The 21,350-nt window shown below is 44.1% G+C and overlaps 1 protein-coding gene across 3 annotated transcripts in view; it reads left to right on the forward strand.

Annotated features, from left to right (window-relative positions):
• Positions 1–21,350, forward strand: part of GLIS3 (GLIS family zinc finger 3) — a 493,142-nt gene that overhangs the window by 400,917 nt on the left and 70,875 nt on the right. For all 3 annotated transcript variants that reach the window (XM_032866527.1, XM_032866526.1, XM_032866528.1), the window contains one exon: positions 60–170. In XM_032866527.1, coding sequence (XP_032722418.1) covers positions 60–170 — 111 coding nt within the window. The remainder of the gene's footprint in view (positions 1–59; positions 171–21,350) is intronic.

Consider the following 21,350-nt stretch of genomic DNA (forward strand, 5'->3'; position numbering starts at 1 on the left):
TTCCCCAGTTACCTTTATGATTTAACTACAGTTGGTTTCTTTTTTTCTTTCTTATTTAGAAACCTTATGCTTGTCAAATTCCAGGATGCACCAAACGCTATACAGACCCCAGTTCCCTCCGAAAGCATGTGAAGGCGCATTCTTCCAAAGATCAACAAGCAAGGAAAAAGGTAATTTTGGAAGAGCGTTTACCCAGCCAGGAAAGGCACATTTAAATTACTTCTGCAGTAGTGGGACCACGTGTGGGGCAATGAATTCTTACACTTCTCCATTAGACGCTTTGGGGAGAGGGACAGCTTCATGAAGTAATAGCAATGTGGTGGGTTGCACAGCTGATATAACCAGCTGTGAATTTCTGGGGAGGGCTCATATAATAAGAATCAGAGAAAATTAGCAAAAGTTCCCTAAACTAGAGAATGACAAAAGGCTTTTATGGAAATTACGTCCACATAGCTAAAGAAAATTGAATTGGGAAAAACAGCACAACAAAAACCCTTTCTGGAGATAAGTGCTTTTTCATAAAATATCAATTGGCTGAAGCCATTTTAGCTCTGAGGGGGAAGGTAGGTGTATCTCTAGGATAAGTAGAGAGCATCCCTGCTTTAAACTTAGGAGAAAACATGTTTCTTAATACGTACGGTGTACGGAAATTCGAGAAAGGAATTGAACCTAAAATTACTTTGACATTACTGAGGAATTAATGCATCTTTCAGAGTACACAGAAAGCATAGCATCTTGGATTTGGAAGAAATATTAAAGATCAACCAGCCAACCCACCTGACACTCTCTCTCTCTTGACCTTGTAAAATCTCTAGCAGGCGGTTGGTCATGTTGTGCTCCCGCACCTTGAGATCTGAGGAGCTTACTACCTTTCAATGCATTTCCCAATAACTGAGTTTGTAAGTTTTGGGGCCAACGAGTACCTTCTGACCATGGGAGAAAAACACAGACACACTGAGCTGACCTTAGCTTTTTGAGTGTTTCCTTTGTGTCAAGATGGTACTGATTCATGGAAGGGCACTTCGTGACAAGAGTAAGGGAAATTTAAGATTTAACTTATGTCAAGTGATTTAAACCCATGATGTGATCAAACCCTGTGGCTGTGGTTTCAGGTCATCAGTGCTTCTACTGAACTAGAAACGTGCATTCTTTCATGGTTTATGGGGATTTAGCACTTTTATGTTGGAAATGCTGTGTAGTCTTTTTCTTTTTTTTTTTTTTTTACTTGAGCTTTTTCTTCCTTGAGAGGTGTTAACACAATGCCAGTTGAGGGCTCATATATGGAAAGAATTTGACCTCTTCCTTGTAAATGAGAAAAATGCCCAGTCGGAAGGATTGGAAAATCTTAATTTCATATAAACCCACTCTTGTAAGTCAATTGTTAAAATCATTTTTTCCTCTATAAATACAATGAAGTCTCTTTTATTGGAACACAGTAAACTGATAACAGATGATCATTATCAACAGAGGATAACAGATGATGAACTAAATATATCCTGTATTGAACAAGTGCAAAGGAACTGCTATGTGAGTTAATGATATAAACAAAGTTGTAAGGAGGATACTTCATCTTTTTCAAATAACACCAACCTCGCATCCTGTTCGCTATGTCAGCAGGACCACTGCCTACTGGCTTTTGTCATTATCTGTGTGTGTGTGTGTGTGTGTCTTGTGAATTTGATGTAAGTTGTCTTTGTTTAAGAATCAAAACCAAAACAAACCAGAATCACAACTCTTGAGAGATTTTTTTCTCCTAAATCTGACCATTCACCCCTAAATTGTCTGAAATGCATGAGGTTTTACCGTAATACCAAATCCATCGTAAGATTGGAGAGCGCCTTCCCTGAGAAAAACAGTGGCCTGGAACCGGAGAGAATGCAGGTCTCACATCCAGTCAAGTAAGCCCCAGTGCGATATTCTACGTAAGAAGGTGACCTGGGTTGACAGTATGTATGGAAACAGAATAAGATATTTTCAGGAATTGTTAATTAATTGGTTTCTATTGTTCAAATGTGGTGTGTCTCAGCCTCTATATAAAGGAGGTATAGTTCTGATTGTGTAAAAGATTCTTAAAGCCCTAATTTAAAAAAAGAAAATCAGACCCTGAGACTATAAAATAGAAATGTAAAGACAATTTACAGACAGACTTCAACAGTCAGGCAGTTAGGTAACAAGGATATACTTTCGAGGAGCAATATTATAACTTAATATCAAATATTTCAATATTTTCTCAATCTCGTCTTCCAGAAAATGAGATACTATGTCTGCAGTGATCAGCTTTTGATGCTGCGCACCCTGTTCCTTGCAAACGGGTGAGCTGGCTGTGGCTGCCTTTTAGTGCCCAGAATTTAGGGACCGGTTTACCATGTTTACTCTCCAAATTTTAACCTGTTTTTTTAATCTGAAGCTTTTAAAAATCTGTTACGAATCAGTGATAAATTAATCTGTGGAAATTAAAACGAGGAAAGTTGCTCCATCCAATAAAAAGAGGAAATGCCACTCCCCAGAGAAGCTGTGCGAATGAACCCCAAATCAGGCAATCCACATTTTCAGACTTCGTGCCGGTGTACTGGCGTGGAATATTTACATGGTACGATGTTGTTACTAGACCTTGGAGAGATTCTAATTGCTAACTCACTTCAGTGCTTGGTATTTGAAATATTTCCTGGCAGCAATAATTAAAAAAAGAAGAAGAAGAAGAAGAAGTAAGAAACAATAAACCTTTAAAGGCAGAATTAAGATTATTTATGACTTTAATTAAAAATTGAAAACTGGCATCATTTCAAAAAAGCCTTTACAAAAATGTGAATTCATCAAAAATAACCATAAAAATTCCAAGGTGATAAAGGCACAGTGGAGTAATGGTCCCAGCCCTAGGGAACTGTTTTGTTGAAAAGAATAAAACCCTTTTCTGTCACACCCTGTTAGTCATGGACTTGTTTAATATACCCTGCCTGCCTGCTTTCCTCTAATCCTCTTTTTAACCTCCCCCTGGACACTAAATGACATTATTTTGGTCTTAACATTGCCGGCTTTCTGAGGCCCCACTCTGAAACCCAGGCCAGTGACAAGGCACCCTCAGCCAGCCGTAAGACAGACGTTTACTGGGGGAGGCAGAGTCCTCGCGAGTGAAAACCTGGCCGTGGGCACGTGGTCCTCCCCACACCTCTTGGAGCCTAGTGAAAAACCAAAGACCTGAAAGCTTAGCTAAATACTATTCGAGCTACAAAAAGAAAGAAGAAGGGGGGAAGCTCTTCTGCAAAGGAATTGGGATAATTTGGCTCATTGCATGCAGAAAGTAACTTTATCTCTGCCTAATGTGTGCACACCCACACATTCCATCAGCTGATGTACAGACTTCTCCATGAATGCGCCTTGCAGATCTCGAGCTCTTTAAAGAGGGGGCTACAGGGATAAGTGAGTTGCGAGATACTCAGGTCACCAGCTGCGGTCTCCGGCGAGAATAGAATGTAGCCTGCAGAGCAGAAGGCAAAATCTGTCCTTCAATTCGGCCTGATAATGAGTAGCAAAATAAGAGAAAACTAAGGCAATGAGCCGCTTGAAATTTCCCTCAAGGCTGTGAGCTTTATCAGAAATTTTCATTTGCACCTTGGAAGTGCCTGTAAGCGGTGATGGTGGTGATGGGGGGTGGGGCAAGGGGGGGGGTCCTTTCAACTCTGGCTTGTTATCAAAATGGACTTTCGAAAGCAAATGCAAAAGAATGCTGGGCCAAAAGTTAGAGATAGCTCACATCTTTCGTCCATTTCACAGCTCCACGAAGGTGCCAGACTCTGGCTATGATTTGTGAAACGTTTCGTTAACATCACCTCTGACCCTCCCTGGTTGATGACTTGGGCATTCGGAGCCTCAAGCAGGCTGCGATAAACCCGGAACAGCATTCCCAACCTGCAGGAGCGCAGCCTGCACGTCTCTTTCATGCTCAGGGGGAAGCCATGGGTCGCTGTCTGGCTAAGACGGAGCAACGTATGCGTCGCGCCTCTTTGGGTAGATCTGGGGGTTCTGTGGGCTCTGCTCAGAGCCACCACCATTTCACTTAGTGAAACAATTTCATTAAGCACCGCAGAGCTCACCTTGCTTTGTGCCCTTGTTGGGATCTTCAAAAGCTACATGAAAACATCCAGTTCCCTACATGGAGGCATCCATTAGAGGAGCTGGTGAGGCTCTCGCTTTCCTCCCCGTTGTTTCTAGTATCATCCGTGCAGCAGGGGTGTGCACAAGGGCACATAATCAGAGGCCTTCCCAGATGGCGACTTTCCTTTTTCTCTTGTTCTTCCTCCCTCCCTCCCTCTCTTCTCCCCTCATCTTCTCTCAATCTCTTAGTGGAATGTCAGTCATAGGCACAGATCATGGACGTAGGATTTCAAGATGAACTAGCTGCCCCCTTTACTCCCACGTGTAGCAAATCACATGGGAAATCCTATTGGATGAGTGATGCTTCTGTGATGTTGAAATGTCACTAAAATGTTTTGTCGTTGTTGTTATTGTTGTTGATGTTTGGTAAGTGAGTCATTCACTAACCTTAAAGATTGTGGGTGGCAAATTGCTTCTCTCTGTCCTCAAAACAATGGTGGGCCTTACCCTCCTGCCTGAATGTCCTGATGCCTCAGTGGAGGGTAACTGATTCTGGGAAAGGCCCTGGGTATGCCTTTATAAGGCAAATAACTGTGGCCCAAAGTAGTGATGTTAATTAATTCAATTTAAGTGATAAAAAGAAGTCATCTTGGTTTAACACTCGACTCATCGCACTGATTTGAAGTTGAGACCAGCTGCGTGGAAGCCTGCAGCTTAGGAAAGTAACTCTGGCTCTGCTTTGGAGAGCGCTGTTGTCACCATGTGGTGCTGGTGGGGTGAGGAGGGACCCGAGAATCCCTGTTGGGTATGGGAAGTGGAGAAGGGGGTCAGCTGTCCATGAAAGAAGCAATTAATGAGGAAAAGCTTCTCTTTCTTTCTAGAGAGAGCAGAAAAGCTGTCTTCAGCCTTGTAAATGCCAAAAAAGACTTACTAGCTAGTGTCTGTGGGCCTAGAGGCCCAACCAGGGTCTTTTTGTAAGACTTAAAACAGTGTTGCCCAAAGTGTGTATTTGGAACACATCCCACAGATTGTTATGAGATACTCCTTTTAACAAGTTTGTTGTTGTCATATATATTTGGGAAATGCAGAGCTAAAGAATATTCAGGGTTTTCTTCTTGCGAGAATTCTCAGAGCCAGAGATGAATGATACCCCAACGGAAAGAGAACTTGAAGCATTGGTCAGAATTACTCAGCCAACAACATCATCTTTTTCCTCTAGAGCATCTCATCAAACTCTTCAAGTAAATTCCTAGAGAAATAATCTCAAATAAGTTCATTTCCTTCATCTAACAATTATTTACTAAGCACCCCACGGGGTGCCAGGCACTGGCTTAGATTCAGACGTACATGTGGGTACGAGACAGATGTGTGTTCTCTGTCTCCATAGAGCCCCATTGTCTTGAGGAAACCTGACAATAAAAAGGTTAACAAAAAGTGAGCAGCATAAATGCAGGCAAGGACACAGCGTGGGGGTTGATATGGAGGTCACAGAGAAGGACCTACTGAAGGGAGATGGTCAGGAGCACATTTGAATAACCACACTGGAAATGAGAAAAATGCATCAGCTGCACAGTTTTTTAAAAAGCACCGTGTAAGTCAAAATACTGGGCCTTCTTGGGGTAGGGGCCGGGCACCTCACTGGTTCAGTTGGTAGAGGGCAGGCGACTCCTGATCTCGGGGTCATGAGTTCAAGCCCACACTGGGCATGAGGACTACTTAAAAAAAACACCGTGCCTTCCTATTTGAAGTTCTTTAGAATAGCCTGCTACAGGAAGGGCTTGTTTTCCTTGCGTTGTTTGGCAGCGTGTCCTCAATCACAGCGGCATTAGAAGGACTGGGGGCTAGACAGAGAAATGGATAGCTTTCCTCTCCCACCCACGAAAATGACGCCCGACGGTCAGCATTTGTGATTCCCCGAACCGTCAGCTCGAGGGGCCCCGCCACAGCTCTGAGTTTAGAAACGAGACCTGAACTTGCCCTCCCGAAGATTACATTCCAACAAGACACAGAGACTCATGTGCTTTCCGTACAATCAGAGAAATGCCATGATCAAGTCTCACAGAGAATGCTTCTGGAACGTGGAGTCTGAGAGTTCCTTTGGAACGATAGACATTCTTAAGGAGTGAAGTCTTCTGGGTTTTTATATTGTCCTCAATGACTTTACAATACTTTGTCATATATGGCAAAGTAGTTTTACCTCTCCTTGAAAATTCTGATTTAGGGCAAAAAATGAGGGTGTTTGATCCAGCTCTGGCCAACCACGTGAGGCACACAGACCCTCCAGCAGGTGCTTTAGTAAGCAGTTGGGCTGTATGGTGCCCAGCACGGCTACCGGATGGAGATGGTTCCTAGGTAATTGCTTTTTTGATTGATTGACAGAAGCTTTCTAAGCTTCTCATTCCCTTTCTCTTATTAGATTTTGTGAATTCTTGATGAAAATGGTTTTGGAATGAAAGCATTTAGCTCAGACTCTCTGCTGCCTAAATATATGTCCTAAAATATCATGGCAGAGCTCACCACATATCTCCTCAGGCTCCATGTTTCATCTCTGGTCTCGAAGCCCGCACATCCTTGAGAAGTCACCACCCCCTCCGCTCGCGCACTCGTCTTCCTGCTTCAGCTTCAGCTGCGCTTTGCCTTTGAAATCCTCGGGCAGTATTTTCCCATTTTGTTTGTATCTTGGCTCTCTGAGCTGTGAAGATTTATTTCCAGGGTGACTTCATGGGAAAGGCAGATGCAGGGCCTCAGAGGTGAAGGGGGCCCTGTTTCAGCAGAAGGCATCGTTCTGTCACATCACCTGCGATCCAGGGCAGTATATTATAAAGGACAATGGGACGACAGCGTCCTTGCAGATATTTTCCTTCCCTGAGAACTGAATCTTCTTGCAGGGGGAGTCACGGTTCCGTGACTACGATAGCCTGTCCTTCTGGGTCATGTGGATGCTTGGATGATGGTGCAAGAAAGACCCAAACAAGGAAAAGGAAGCTGAGACCTAAACCAGAGGGAATTAAAGACAAACTTGAACTTGTGATATTTGGTTCTGTTCATGGGTTATCAACCTGGGCTCCCTGGACTATAAAGGGGTGAGAGGTTCCACAGCTGAATGGATTTCAGGAAACTCATAAAATACCAGAAATTATGTGCAAGATGTATTTTCTAAGTAAAGGCTCTAGAGATTTCACTGGCTCTCCAAAATTAAGAGCCTCCCATGACAAAAAAAATAATGTAAAAAAAACAAAACAAAACAAAGCAAACAAACCCAAAACCCCAAACCCAAAACCAAACAATCCCACAACAGGACCCAAGGAAACTCTGGAAGGTGCTGTATGTATCTGTTATGTTGACTATGGTAATTGTCTCGTGGATGTGTGCATCTGTCCAAATCAACTTGTATATGTTAAATACACGTAGGTCTTTGTATATCAAGTACAAATCAATATAAAAGGAAAGAAGTTTAAGAAAGGAAAGAAGAAAGATTATCTGAGCCAAAAGAAATGCAGGACCCCTAGTGACTGTTTCACATGACTTTCATGACAATACCCAAAAAGACTCTGCCCAACTAAGAAGAATCATGGCTTCATGTGCCCTGGTCGATTGCCTTCTACTTACCTGACATTCACCATGTATCTGATATTCTGCTAAGTGCTGGAGTGTTAAAAAAAAAAAAAAATGGCAAGACACACTCCTCTCCCTTGAGGCATCCAGAGATGTCAAAGCTGGATTTTGACAAGGGCTGGGCTGATCAGACAGAGAGCAAGCAGAAATGTGGAGTAGGAACAGACAGGAAACACATGGACCAGTTCAGAGGGGGGTGTACTTGGACGAGACGTAACGGAGGCCTGGACGAGGGTTAGCAGGTGAACATGAGTGAACAGGAAGTAACGGTGGATTGAACGCCAGGGGTGAGGGGAAGGGAAGAGTCAAGATGGTGCCAGAGTTCCTAGCTTAGGGATTGGGGGACAGTCCCCAGGTGGAGTGTCTTCTTCCTCAGGGACACCTCAGTCCTGCTCTTATTGATTGGATCAGGCCCAGCTGGATCATCAAGGATAATCTCCTTTCCTTAAAAATGAGCTGATCACAGGCACTAACCATGTCTGAGAAATACCCTCACAGCAACACCCAGATCAGTGTCTTACTGTGCAGCGGGATGAGAGGATAGCCAAGTGGGCACAGAAAAAAAAACCATCACACCCACAAACTCGAGTCCTTTATGTTACGATTCAGCTGAGCTTATTACTTCATTTGAAGGTGACACTAACCACATGAAAACGGTATGGCACACCTCAGGGTGTGGTTTATGTTAGTGCAGATTGATGGCTCACTAGGAAAACAGAAGGAAGTTAATTATTGGATGTACCTGGTCCTACCCCCTTTGTATTTACCCTTTGATTGTTCAAAGCAAATATGTTCATGCCAACTAATTTACAGACACTGCTAAGAGGGTAAAAGAGGATTATATTTCAAGCAAATAAGCAGATACTTTTTACAAACATTTTGCATTACATATAAGAGAATTTACGGGACCATGTAAGTTGATCATAATATGTTAACTTTTAAATCAGTCATTATTGTCCTAATTTTATATCAGGCAATGTTTGTTAATACAGTGTGTTTAAGTCATACTAAATGAAATAATGACTGAAAAGCACTTAGCGTGCTGCCTGCCACATTATACATGCCCAATGAAGATTCGTATTAGTACAAGAATTACATCATGTTGTCTATTCATAGTTTGTAAGAGCGGCACCTGGGTGGCTCACTCGGTTAAGCAGCCGACTCTTAATTTTGTCTCAGGTCATGATCTCGGGGTCCTGGAATCCAGCTCGGCCTCCAGCAGAAAGTCTGCTTGAGAATTCTCTGGCCCACCCCCACACTCTCTCTCTCTCTTTTTTCCTCTATCTCCCCCTCTCAGCCCCTCCCCAAATAAGTAAATCTTCTAAGAAAAAGTTTCTAAGACATAGACAGGTGATTAATGAAGTTTTAGTAAGTCAGTTTTCTCTACTCCAGACTCCTCCATTAATTTATTTTTCCCTCAAAGAGATTTTAGCCTTTTAAAAACGATACCTAGACACTGAGGTGATAACGTAACTGTAAATTGTTTATATTATCTACCTTGCTTTTTCCTCACAAAAAAACACATTTGTAGTCAGGTGTACATGTTTTAAAATCTTGACCAAACAAGCTGAGTGACCTGATATCTATTTTCATCCAGAGAATTCGTATCTCTGGGTTGGAAATCTCTACTGTTGGTCAGCCCACCAATAGATATCGTTACATGAGTGAGAAAGGGAGGGTTAGAGATTTCATGCCGAGGAGTTTTGCTTTCATGCCCATTTCAACCTTGGTTGTTTCCTGACTGCCTTTTCTAGATTGACAGAAGACTTCTCATTATTTCCTTATTCTTATAATGATTTACTGTTCTATTTCCTCTCGTGTGAGTTATCTGTGCATTTCTCCTGTCCATGCACGGACTTCTGCATCCTGGACCTGGATTCAAAGCCAGACATCACCAGGTTTCATGAAAGAGTTACTTAATGTCCCTAAGCTTCACGCTCTCCTTGGCGACTTGGAGACAGTAGCAGCAAGCTCATAGGTTTGTCGGAGTTATTCATAAGAGCACGTAAGCCCAGGGCTTGTTGCAGTCCTAAACGTAGACAGAGCTCAGACCCAGGAGGAGTGAGCCATGGCCACAGAGGTGGGAGGTGATAGTAAAAGGTGTTACAGTACAGAGGAAACTGGCTGCTGTCTTCCACTGCTGCTGAGGAACCTGGCTTTGAGGAGTGGGGTCAAGCAGTGACAGTCCGAAGATCGGAAGAATTCTCTGGGTGGAGCAGATGTTTTTCCTGCCCCTCCTGGTTGAGTTACCATCTGGCCTGGAAGTTAGTGAGCCTGGCAAGCCCATGTGTGAGCCTTCTGCGAGGCTCCACGTGAGGGGTTTACCAGGCGGAATCCAATCTCTGTAATTTGGATGGTTTAATGGTGACTGTGGTCATAGGGATAAGAAAGAAAGGGTCTTATTTTGCCACCTTTCATGCTTTGACATTTCAGAGCCATTTTGTATACATTACCCCATTTTATTTCTTTGGCCTTTAGAATCGGGATACGTTTTTTTATTACTACTTGTACTCTCTTCAGTTGGTTTCTGAGAAACGAGAAAGTTTAGAAGTGGTGAGGGAGCCAAGTGTGATGCCAAAAGGTGGTATGCTGTTTTTCTACAAGCCCAAAGACCTACAGAAATGTGCACCCAGGTTCATTACTATGACCTAATGCCCAACTGTCTGATAAGTCTTGACATACTGTTTGCAATCTTGGCATTCCACAGAACCTTCTGGCAAAAGATTATTCTCCCACCCGACAATCCGGGGCCCTCTTTATAAACTGTAGCAAAGTGTCTTGTGACATCTTAAATGCTCACGCTTTCCGCTGTTTGTCGAGTACAGACGAACCCTTGAGTTAACTGTTAGGAGGCTGCACTCTGTCGGGCTGCCTTTTTTAACTGGAATAGAAAGATGTTTTCCCTGAGTGGCTTTTCGGGACGGGTGCTTGCTACACTGCCGCTCCCCGGGGCCAGCTGTGGGCACAGCTGTAGTCCATCAGAATTATAAGCGTCTTTAAATGTAATCACATCCTCCAGCATGGGGAATCACATTTAGAAAGTCCCAAAAGATATTCATAAAGCCTCTTCATGAAATCTTAAGCTTTCTGATGATGAAGACAGTCTCTTCTTTTGTTATTTAATTAGCCTCATATGTCCGAACATTCTCTCTCTCTCCCCACTCCATATATATATATATATTTTTTTTTTCTTCCCCCCTATAGCTCAAAAACTCACCTTCGCCCTGGAACACCCACACGTAAGCCCTAATCTGTCTTCCCAGGAGGCCTCTTTTACATTTCTGACCTCGCTGATGTCTGGAGAGATTCTGTGCTAGGATCTCCAGTTCGCTACAATTTTTTCTTAATACCCAGCTTCCAGATTTTTTAGCATGTGGACTGCATTCTCCCCTCTTTGTTCCGTTTTGTTCATGCCATGGATTAGTGTCAGCGAGGGTCACGTGAGAACCGCGTGTCCTTTATTGGCTGTTGAGGCAAGCCATAGAGGTTGAGAAAGTTGACAAGGAAACTGACCTCAACGGGCCTTCCAAGCCACGCGAAGATGTTTCAACATAGACTGTGGTCAGATCCATGATTTAGAAAGATAATCATGGTGGTCACGTGGAGGATGAATTGGGAATTTAGGGTGAAAGGAGACAAGGCTGTTTAGGCTGGCGTATTCCCATTCATCGATATTCTTTAGATACACTGGCTCCTCCAGTGATGACTGCATCCTGCTGGGCTGTCATCAGCTCCAGGATTCTCAGTCCTGTCCAAAATGCTACCATGGGAGACTTTGCTAAATAGCCTCTTGAACGCTAGCTTCCTTATACATGCTGCTTTCACATAATGGCATCAAAAAAGGAGAGAAGCATTCTCTGGTAGTTCTCAATCTTCCTATCCTGGCTCTAATGACATCCCTCCTTCTGAACTGCTCACCAACCTATAATTCTTTCTACAATCTTTCCAAGCATGATTTTAAGGATTCTGATGCTCAGTGGTATTTCTAGTCTCTTTTTTCTCTCTTTTTTCTTTTCTTTTCCTTCCTTTTCTTTCTTTCTTTCTTTCTTGCTTGCTTGCTTGCTTTCTTTCTTGCTTTCTTTTCTTTCTTTCTTTTCCATGTTGAAATTTGAGGTACAGATTCCTCTCTTTCCATTTTTGGGGACTTATCTCTTGGTACCTTCTCAAAGCTTACTTTTATAACCACATTGATAAGTGTTTTGGGAGCAGAGTTTCCAATAACCTTAGAACTTTGCATTCCCTGACTAGCTAGCTGAGCTCTCTGGCTACTTCCTCTCCTATGTGAGGCTTTACTCCTCTCCCACCCTACTTCCGGCAATTATTTTTCTAGTATTTCCCATTAGGCATTCTCACTTATGGGAAGCATAAAAGCCAGGTAGTAGCAGAGTTGTGATAGACATGCCTAACACCAATGCATATTTTCCATATAGTTTTCTATCACATATAAACATATTATGGGGCCTCTCTGTTTTTATTCTTTTTACTCAGTGGCGTATGGTAACAACCATTGATATGAGGAGTTTTGCTTACACAGTATTTGCAGGGACATCACTGGCCTCTGAAAAAGGAAGGTCAGTAAGGAAAACAGGTCAACAGGTGGCAGAACATGTTACACGAGCAGCTCTGTATCATAGTAGCTCTGGGCTAACCTAGCCCATAATCACTGGCTATAGGAATTTGGGTAATATTTACTCACTGTCGACTTTGAATAAATTCTATTTTGAGATGGCAGTGCAAAGGACATCCTTGACATTTCCTCATCTATACATAAGCAAATACAAAAATCATTTCATTTCTGTGTATTCAGAATAGCAATCAGGGATTCCTTCTTTTTTAAGGTAATCTTGTTCTTTTATATGAAAAGATATGTACAAGTTCCCTAATTTCCAGGTCTTAAAGACTCAGACATACTAAGGTGCTCTAAATCATGGCCGAGGAACCTCATGCTTCCTGTTTTCCCCACCTCCCATATCCACCCCGATTATGAGCCCCTTCCCCTATCAGGATGTTAAGATTGAAACTGACCAGAGACATTAACACAGCCAAACACTCACAAACTCAGTACTAGTTCTAGCTTTTCAACTGTCAGCGATAGCAAGAAGCAGCATGCTAGCACTTAAAACACGCCTGGGAATTTTTATGGCTGTTCACCTCTTGAATCTTCCCAGCAGCTCCACAATTACTATTGTAACCCCATTTGAGAGATGAAAGACCTAAGGTTCCAAGAAGCTGAATGACTTTACGAAGCACACTCAGGCGACAGGAGTACTACATCCCAGCTGAGATTTTCTGACTCTACTTCCAGTGCTCCTTTGACGCTACTGTTTTTAGTCTGGGCTGTCTGAGTTTCCACCATGGGAAATTTTGTCTCATCAAGTTGTTGGTGGGAGGATCATCTTCGGAAGCTCTAGACCGGCCGGCCCTCTGTTAGATGGCAGCCTGGCCCCCTGACAGAGACCCTGCCCCTAGAGGGCCCCCATGTTTGGCACTATCTGCCTCAAAATTCTCTACACCTTCCTTTCAGTGGCTGGAGCTAACAGGGCCATCCAGGTGGGCAACCCTGAGCCCACACGGGTACCCTCCATTTCTATCCTTCAGGGCTCCCTTTCATCCTGTCCCCCATATGTGGGATCACCTATGTGCCCTAATGAGCCATGGAACACATGGCTATGGGATCATTCTAGAGCCCTGTAGGCAGGCCCTAATTCCAGGAGAGTGCCCAGTGAGCAGATGGCTAGAACACTCTTTAAGTGAATCACTTGAGATTGGACCTCTAGTGTGATGTGGACATGCTGACTTGGAGTGACTCAAATTGATGATAGAGATAGGAAGGAACCCTGCAAAAGCATTTGGTCCAGTGCCCTGCACAGCTAGAGATGGTTCTGTAGGTGGCAGGCACCATAAGGGGTCTGAGATTTGACCCTGCGTGCACGTTAGTAAGTTAGCCAACTCCAGCTTCGTGGATGCTGGTGGAAGACAAAAGGAGAACTTATTCCTCATAGCAATAGCAGTAGCCAGAATATTCTCATTTTCTTGTGCCAGTTTCTCTAAGTGACACAGAGAGTGCCAGGCAGCATTTGTACGCTCAGTGGACTGTGTGACACGAGGGAAATTCTGAGCACAGGGAACCCAAATCCTTTATAATGAATGAAAGCATGCCTGACCTTTGGCTTGGGAAAAGATGATCCCGGTCAGTCTTCCAAAGCTGTTTAGTGTGGAAACATCTGAGAAAGAGAGCCTGGAGAGGCAGTCGGTGCCTCTGCTCCCAAGATGCGGAGACCTGAGAGCCTCAGGGGGCCGTGCCTCTCAGCAGTAAGCTCCGCTCGCCCCCTCTTGACTGCAGGCACGAAGAAGAGCAGGACCCTGGTGTGGCCATGCATCATCAGGATTGTCCCCAAGCACAAGTGGCTTCTCAAAGAAAAGACTGAAGCCAGGAAAGAAGGAACATGGGTGTTGGGAAAGACACACTTCTGTACCTTGTGGGTCTGCATGTAACTCTCTCCATTTCCATTCAAGTTCATTTCAGAAATTGCAGTCCCATCCACGGGCAGCACCGTTTGTCTCATGGTTTGCTATGGGAGCTGCTCACCTGTACTTACAGTACTCCTTCCTCTAGCCTGTATCACGGGGCTCAGAGTGTCACCATCACAATGGTTCTACTTGGGGGATTGTCTCCAGAAGACCCCTGTATGATTTTGTTTTGTTAAATGGCAAAGGTGATGCGCAGTCCCTTCACTCCCATTGATATGTCGAGATGGCTCGAATGACAGGATTTCAAGTAGCATCTCTGTCTGTCCTCTGTGGATCATGGCTCAGAGGAAGTGAGAAATGATGAGGATATCCAGACCTCGGGGAGATAGTTTCAATAGGCTGTTTGAAACTACTGGATGTCGGGGACGAGAAAAACCAAGCATCAAGAAAAAAAAAAAATGGATGAGGAAGGGTGGTGTATTCGAAGTCATTCCATAGCTCATCCTGGAGCCCATCCTGCTATTGGACTTGAAGAATAGAATCTTTAAATGGAGTTTTACTATTCCATCTCCTTCATTTTCCTTGGCTTTGTAAAGGAATGTAGGCAGTATATTCTAAAATGAATGTCAGGGGAGTGTTTTTAAAGAAGCAGCTCACACACACTTGTGTTTGCTCTCTTGTCACTGTCACCCTCCTGGACGCCCAGCTCAGCCTCCGCTCTGTGCACCATCCACGCCAACGCCTTCAGCCCTGGGGGCACGTGCTGCTCGTGGCCGTCGCCTCTGTGGCCACGCTCCTCTGTAGATGCTGCCGCCATGACCACCAGTGACTTGGCTACGGAGCAAGGATATTTATGCCCGCTGTGCCTAACTGAACTTCGTGGTAGTTAAAAGCCCTGGTTTTTCATTTCCTGGCTGGTGTTTGCAATGTGGAATTGCAACACCACATCTACGTGCATTTTTGCCTTTTAAATGTTCTGTGGTGTTGCAACATTTAAGAAATTCCCAGGGATCCTTCCACTTCCTACACGCTCTGGTTTGGAAAGTCAGGTCGGACTCACCGTGTCAGAGTCTCCTTCCTGCGCCCCTGCCGGCGTAATTCCGATTTCGCACCGCGCGGCTTGACGTGGTCCCTTGCTATTTTGCAGCTCAGGCTTCACTCTTGAGGATACCAACACAAAGACAAAGAAAAGACTTTGTTTTTTTTTTTTTTTAATGTTAGCTTCTTCTTCCAAGAGCAATTGAACTGAAACTACTCTCCCTATTGTTTTCTGTGAAGTCTCATTTAAAATATTTTATTAATGCAAAGACGTGCGCATTCAGGGCTAAGGACCCGTGAACAGTAGCCATAGCAACCGGGAAGCCATTCGGGAGGAGAAAAAAAATGCAGTGAAGAGTAAGTGTTTTAATCCTTAACTTTAATCCCTTTACTTCCTGTTCTCAAAATGAAATATAAATCAGGCACCATGGAGTGCTGCGATTTTTCTCTGAAAGGGATGTTGGCCAAAGAGGATTAGGAATGGACAGACGTGTTTAAGGAATTTAATCACACAATTTGTTGTCAAACTTTTGAGACCACGAGTGACCAGTTCCTTTGAGTGGCGTCAATGAAAACCAACAAAACATACTTTGAAACTGATTAGAGCGTTGTCGCAGGGGGACAGCCCTGTTTGCTGTTCCTGTTACAGCATTTTAGCCCAGAGTCATGCCATGAGAAACCAAGGAATTTGCTTAGTCCCCCAGTGGGGAGCTTGAGGACTGTGTCAGGTCAGTCGAATAGAGATATTCTTTTGATCTTGGAAATACTAGGGAAAAATGAAGTCGCCGGTATCGCGCATACTGCTTTTTCTTGGTGTCTGATTACTGTGGGAGTCTTACCAAGGATGTGTGCCTTCCATTGTCTACAGACTTTTAGGTCGTTGCTGAACAGCACAGGCTTTAGTTTCCATGGACAGTAAAACAGAATTCTCAGAAGAGTAGACAAGTATTATTTCTCAATCATATGTTCCTAAGATTTTCTTTTATATGAACTACCGCAGACTTGTTAATTTTGGATTAAAAATAAAATTCCCAATTTTCTGTCTTTAAAGTCAGACCAAAACCATGCCCCCGAACATGGGCTAAAAATACTTGTTGTTTGACTCTATAATATATCTGTCCTTCCTAGTTCTACTGGGGACGATTATTGGGGACAATGGGAAGACATGTTTTTAATGGCACTTTTCCTTCCCCGGGCATATATATGAGTATATCTTTGATAAATTTATTTCTAGTGGACTAAGAGTTACCAACGCACAAGGCCCTTTGCAGAGATCTGAAGTAGCTACAACTTGGGCTAGCTTCCTGCAGTGTCAGAATGTGAAATTACTTCCAAGAATAGCGTCTTCCCAAGGGGGCTCTAATCATGAAGACAGGCGAGCAACGGGAGGCCTAGAGAATGTGCGTGGAGCTAGACATGGCAGACCACCGGGTCTGAAGTTCCTTGCAGTCCTTGAGAACGACAGTATCCACGGGGAGGCCTGCAGATGGCAGGGCATCTGGGGAAGAGAAAGAACATCGGTCTCTCGGCTTAGTGGACAGCGTGCGACATTGACAACACCTGTTTCCGCTTCCTTGTCTCGGGCCAGTGTTCTTTCTCCCCATGCGATCAGAAACAGCAGGACTGATACAGTCTAGGACAGAGCATCTGAGATGTGGTCCGGGCACCATGAGTGGCTGCTGGCCGCCCTCATCGTCCTCCCATGCTTCCCTTGGACTTCTGGCTTTCCAGTCTGGGTTTCTGGGACAGGGTTGTTTTTGAGAGGAGCTGGAGTTCATTGCAGGGGATGGATGGTAAGAAAAATAAAGGATTGTCCATTCCCAAGGAGGAATGGTAGATTCTGAACATGGAAATCGCTTTGGCAGAGTCTGTAGAGACTACAGGAACCTTCCAGAGGAGTACAGTCACTGTTCCGGGCCTAATCCTAAAGAACTTTCTGAGCCAGACATGCTTCTCATGACCAAAGAGAAGAGCTTCATTTCCCCTGCGGATCAGAGGTCCCGTGACTCATACATCACTCTGAGGCATACAGTCCTTAGACAGGAGTGGGGACATTGCTTTCAGTACATGCTTCTCTGCACTGATGGAAAGAAGACCATGGGCCAGCCCTTATGTTGGTGGCATCACCCCAGGGAGACAAGGCTCTGGAGGAATATCCGGCGGTATGTGAAGCAGTCATGGGGGAGCCAGGGCCGGGGCTGGTCATGCGGTCACCAGGTGTCAGATGATGCAAGTCCTTGTCTTGGCTGTGTAGGTTGTCTCAAAGGGGGCTAGAGTATGCCATTTCAGGCCCACTCGGCTCAAAATTTCTGTGTTCTCCTTACCAAATATATGTTAGATGTTGAGTCTTTAAAAGCAAGGTAGAAATTGGGATGTGTTCCCAGCCCTTCCAGATGAATGAGAGATGGGAAGTATAAATGTAACGAATTAGCATTTCCTATTGGAAGGATTGCTCATTTGCACATTCCGAGAGGCAATATATAAATGTGAATAGTATTATCTAGTGAGATTTGGCATGAACAGGGACTGAGTATTATAAGGAAATAAACTTTCCAAGTGTCTATTTTTTTTAACTTCTGTTAAGATTCCACTTGGCTAGTTCCTGTCTTATTCTTAGCGGACAATCTCGGCGCGCTCTCCTTGCTTCGCTCCTCTTCCCCACGCAGTGCAGGAAGACATGATTTTATCTGTCTTTAGGGGCAGCTTTTAGGGATAAGCATGGATTAATGAGTCCTTAGCAACTATTGATTCATTTTTTATTCATTCATTGTTCATGAATTTCCCCCCAAATTTATGGAGGACCTTTCATATAAAAAGAAGCACTGTTTTAGCTTACATGATCAAACAGACATGGTTTCTGTTTACAAGGAGCTTTTTTGTCTTCTGTGACACACACACAGACTTTATTAATAAGTACTACACTGTGTAGAAAACCACGGGTCCCCTCAGGGTGATAAAAATTGCCATTGCTGGGTGCTTGGGTGGCTCAGTGAGTTAAGCATCTGCCTTTGGCTCAGGTTATGATCTTGGGGTCCTGGGTTCAAGCCCTGCATCGGGTTCCCTGACAATGGGGAGTCTGCTTCTCTTTCTGCCTCTGCTGCTCCCCCTGCTTGTGTTCTCTCACATAAAAATAAACAAATAAAAGCTTAAAAAAAAAAAGAAAAAGTGCCATTGCTATTTAAAAAGGAAGGAATGGCTCTGGAATAGGAAGACCTGGAAACTTCAGGGAAGAGATGACATTGAACAGGGCCTGGGAGAGTATGAAGAGTGTGTGGCAAATATGCAGGGACTAGACGTAAGGGGACCCCAGGTGCAGGAGGCTTGTGACCAGAGGAGCAACGGGAGACCTGAACAAGCAGCATGGAGGGGACTGTCTGGGCTCTGTGTGGCTCGGAGGCATGGGACACGTGGCCACACAGCTAGAAGACAGCCAGCCTGGTAAAGCTGGGAGTCGGGGCTGCAGGGGATGCTTGCTGGAGTCACTAGAGGGCTTTGCAGGTGGGGAAGTAGCCTTGTCAGCGGTGCATGTCGGGGAAATTAAACTGAGCAGAGAGCATGGGATGGATGCGAGAGCAGAAAGCAAGGGCTCTCCATTGAAATGATGGCCTTCAACTTCTACAAGGAGGCATTTTAAGAAATTGTCCAAACACTCGTGCGTGTAAAAATCAGCCTTAAATCTTTTTCAGACAATCTGTTTTAATTAAAAGAAAGGAAAGAAAAAATGAGTTCTGCTGTTGGTCTCTCCCCCCATTTGTTACACTGTAGCACCGGCTGGGGTTCTAGTCAAGAGATAATTCAAAGGGAGACAATGAGTATCTGGTAAGATGGACGGGGGCAGTAATTGCGAGATAGCTGGCTGATTTAATTAAACTTTGAGAATACTTGAATAGGAGGAAAAATGTTACACTTGACTGGATGGGCTGGAGTGCGTGTGGTCACATTAGTGCACTGAGCCGTGGGCAGGAGGGATTTATGAAGCCGAGAGAGAAGGAAACCCTTATTGTGCACGGAGTCTTCACAGCCTCGTAACCCGGCCCCAAAGGGTGAAGGAGGATGGTTTTTTGTGACAAAGTGAAATGCCTTATTAATATTTCTCTAATTATCTTAAACATAATGTCCATCCTTCGGTTTCCCATTCTGCTTTTGCGATGTTCCTCCAGATGTAGTCTGCATCTGCCTTTGACTGTGTCCGTTTGAGTATTGTTTTTCACTCGGGAAAAACAAAAACAAAAACCCTGTAAGATTCTTAGTGTCAGTTTTAGAACACTATTGACTTAGGAAGAAAATGGTGTTTTTACAGATATAGCAGTACAGAAAAACCAAAACTGCATGCCTTTGTGATTTCAACATCCTTTCAAAACTCAACCCCACGTCTGTCCAAGATGGCTAGATAGTGGTACCAACTTGGGTAAGTGGGTCATGGAGATGAAGTACTCACATCCCACAAGTGTTCTGAAAAGGTTTTGTGGTTGGCTTTGATTTCTGATCTATTTTGGACTTTTCTAAGAGAATGAAAGCTAGCTACATTCTTCTGAGATGGAATAATTTCATGGTGATGGTCATGTGGGAGAACTACGCTAACGTCTTGATCCAGATACCATTTATCTGGCCCTAGACTCTATCTTCTGAGGATAAATAAGACCCCAGGGGATTCTTACTGGTATCCCTCCTAACAACCATAATCGTTTCTGCTGAGACAAATGAATTTAACTCTGTACTTCACAAGCCAGTCTCCTCAGGTCCTGTCAAGTGATCCTGTAATAACCCCACAGAGTTGGTGATTTCACCCCCATTCTGCAGAGGACACTACTGAAGACTTTCAAGACTGAGTTAGCATCATGCCAAAGGCCACCTCTTAGTAGGTGGCAGAACCGAAATTTGGACTTTTGAATTTGAATTTGAATTTGATCCGTTGACCCCAAAGTTTCCATTCTCATCTCTTTGTTGTATTGCCACACTGTGGTGTGCAAAAGGAAGAGGTTGATACAAAAGGAGATACAATAGATTGGAGAAGAAGAAAATCCAAGTACACCTTATACAGTGTTACTGTGCCTTCACACTGAATAGTAATAAAAAAAAGTAAGGATAGGAATAGTAGTTGGCATTGATTGAATGCAGTTTACCAGACATGAGGGGCTGTCTCAGGTTCCCTACCACTAACAACAACCTTGGACCACAACAGCAACATTGTCCACATTGTACAGAGAAAACTGAACTAAGGAGATATTAACAAGTCATTTATCGTTGTCTAATATTTCCAGCAAATAAGGAGATGAAAGCTCAAATCCAGGTGTTTTGGGTCCAGAGCCTACCCTCTTTCCTTTCGTGACCACAGTTAAGGTGCTCTTGAAGTGCTTGTGAACGGCTTACAGTCAGATTGCGCAGCGTTAAGTGGGTATAGAGAGAACTCTGTATAGAGAGAATGCACTCGCCGGCAGGGATGGGATATCACCTCTGGAGCCAGAGAATATTTTGGTCAAGTTTGCCTATGGCACTGAAGTAGAAAATGAAGTCTTAGCCAGCCAGCGAAAGAGTCAACTGACACGCAGCCGAGAGATTCTGTGCCGCCCAACAGCACAGCCTTCAGGAGTTCGCCTCCCAAGGTAGGGGGCCTTCAGGAGTGCAGAGCTTCCCCTGTAAAAGCAGACCTCGGGGTGTCCTTACTGGCAAGTTTCATCTGCCACTCTCTCAGCTCCATGGGACACGGAACTCAGTTGCCCTGTATACTGCTCTACCTCCTCGGCCTCACCGAGTTTTAGACACATGGTAAGGGCTCATGTGTCCAGATGGAATGAATGAATGCAGTAGATTGAATGAATGAATGAATGAATAGACAAAAAGAAAATAAAGAAAGAGAGAGAGAGAAAAGGAAAGAAAGAAAAACAGAAGGAAAATGTAACGTGAATTTTAAAAATGCTACTAATTCTTTTAGGCTGCGTGGATAGAAGTAGAGCATCTTGAACAAGTGATGAGTTTGTCCTGGCCAGACCCTAGTTCAGTTCTATCAGCACTGGGTTATATTTCCACATTTGCACACCCAGTGAGGTCCAGTGTCTAGAGGAGTTGGAGGGGTGAGTTAGAATAGTATGCTTACATGGGAGAGGAGGGGCTGACGGTTTAGGTAAGTGACTTCT

Source organism: Lontra canadensis, unplaced genomic scaffold (assembly GCF_010015895.1).
Source record: "Lontra canadensis isolate GAN:19392208 unplaced genomic scaffold, GSC_riverotter_1.0 scaffold31, whole genome shotgun sequence".
Lineage (NCBI taxonomy): Eukaryota > Metazoa > Chordata > Mammalia > Carnivora > Mustelidae > Lontra > Lontra canadensis.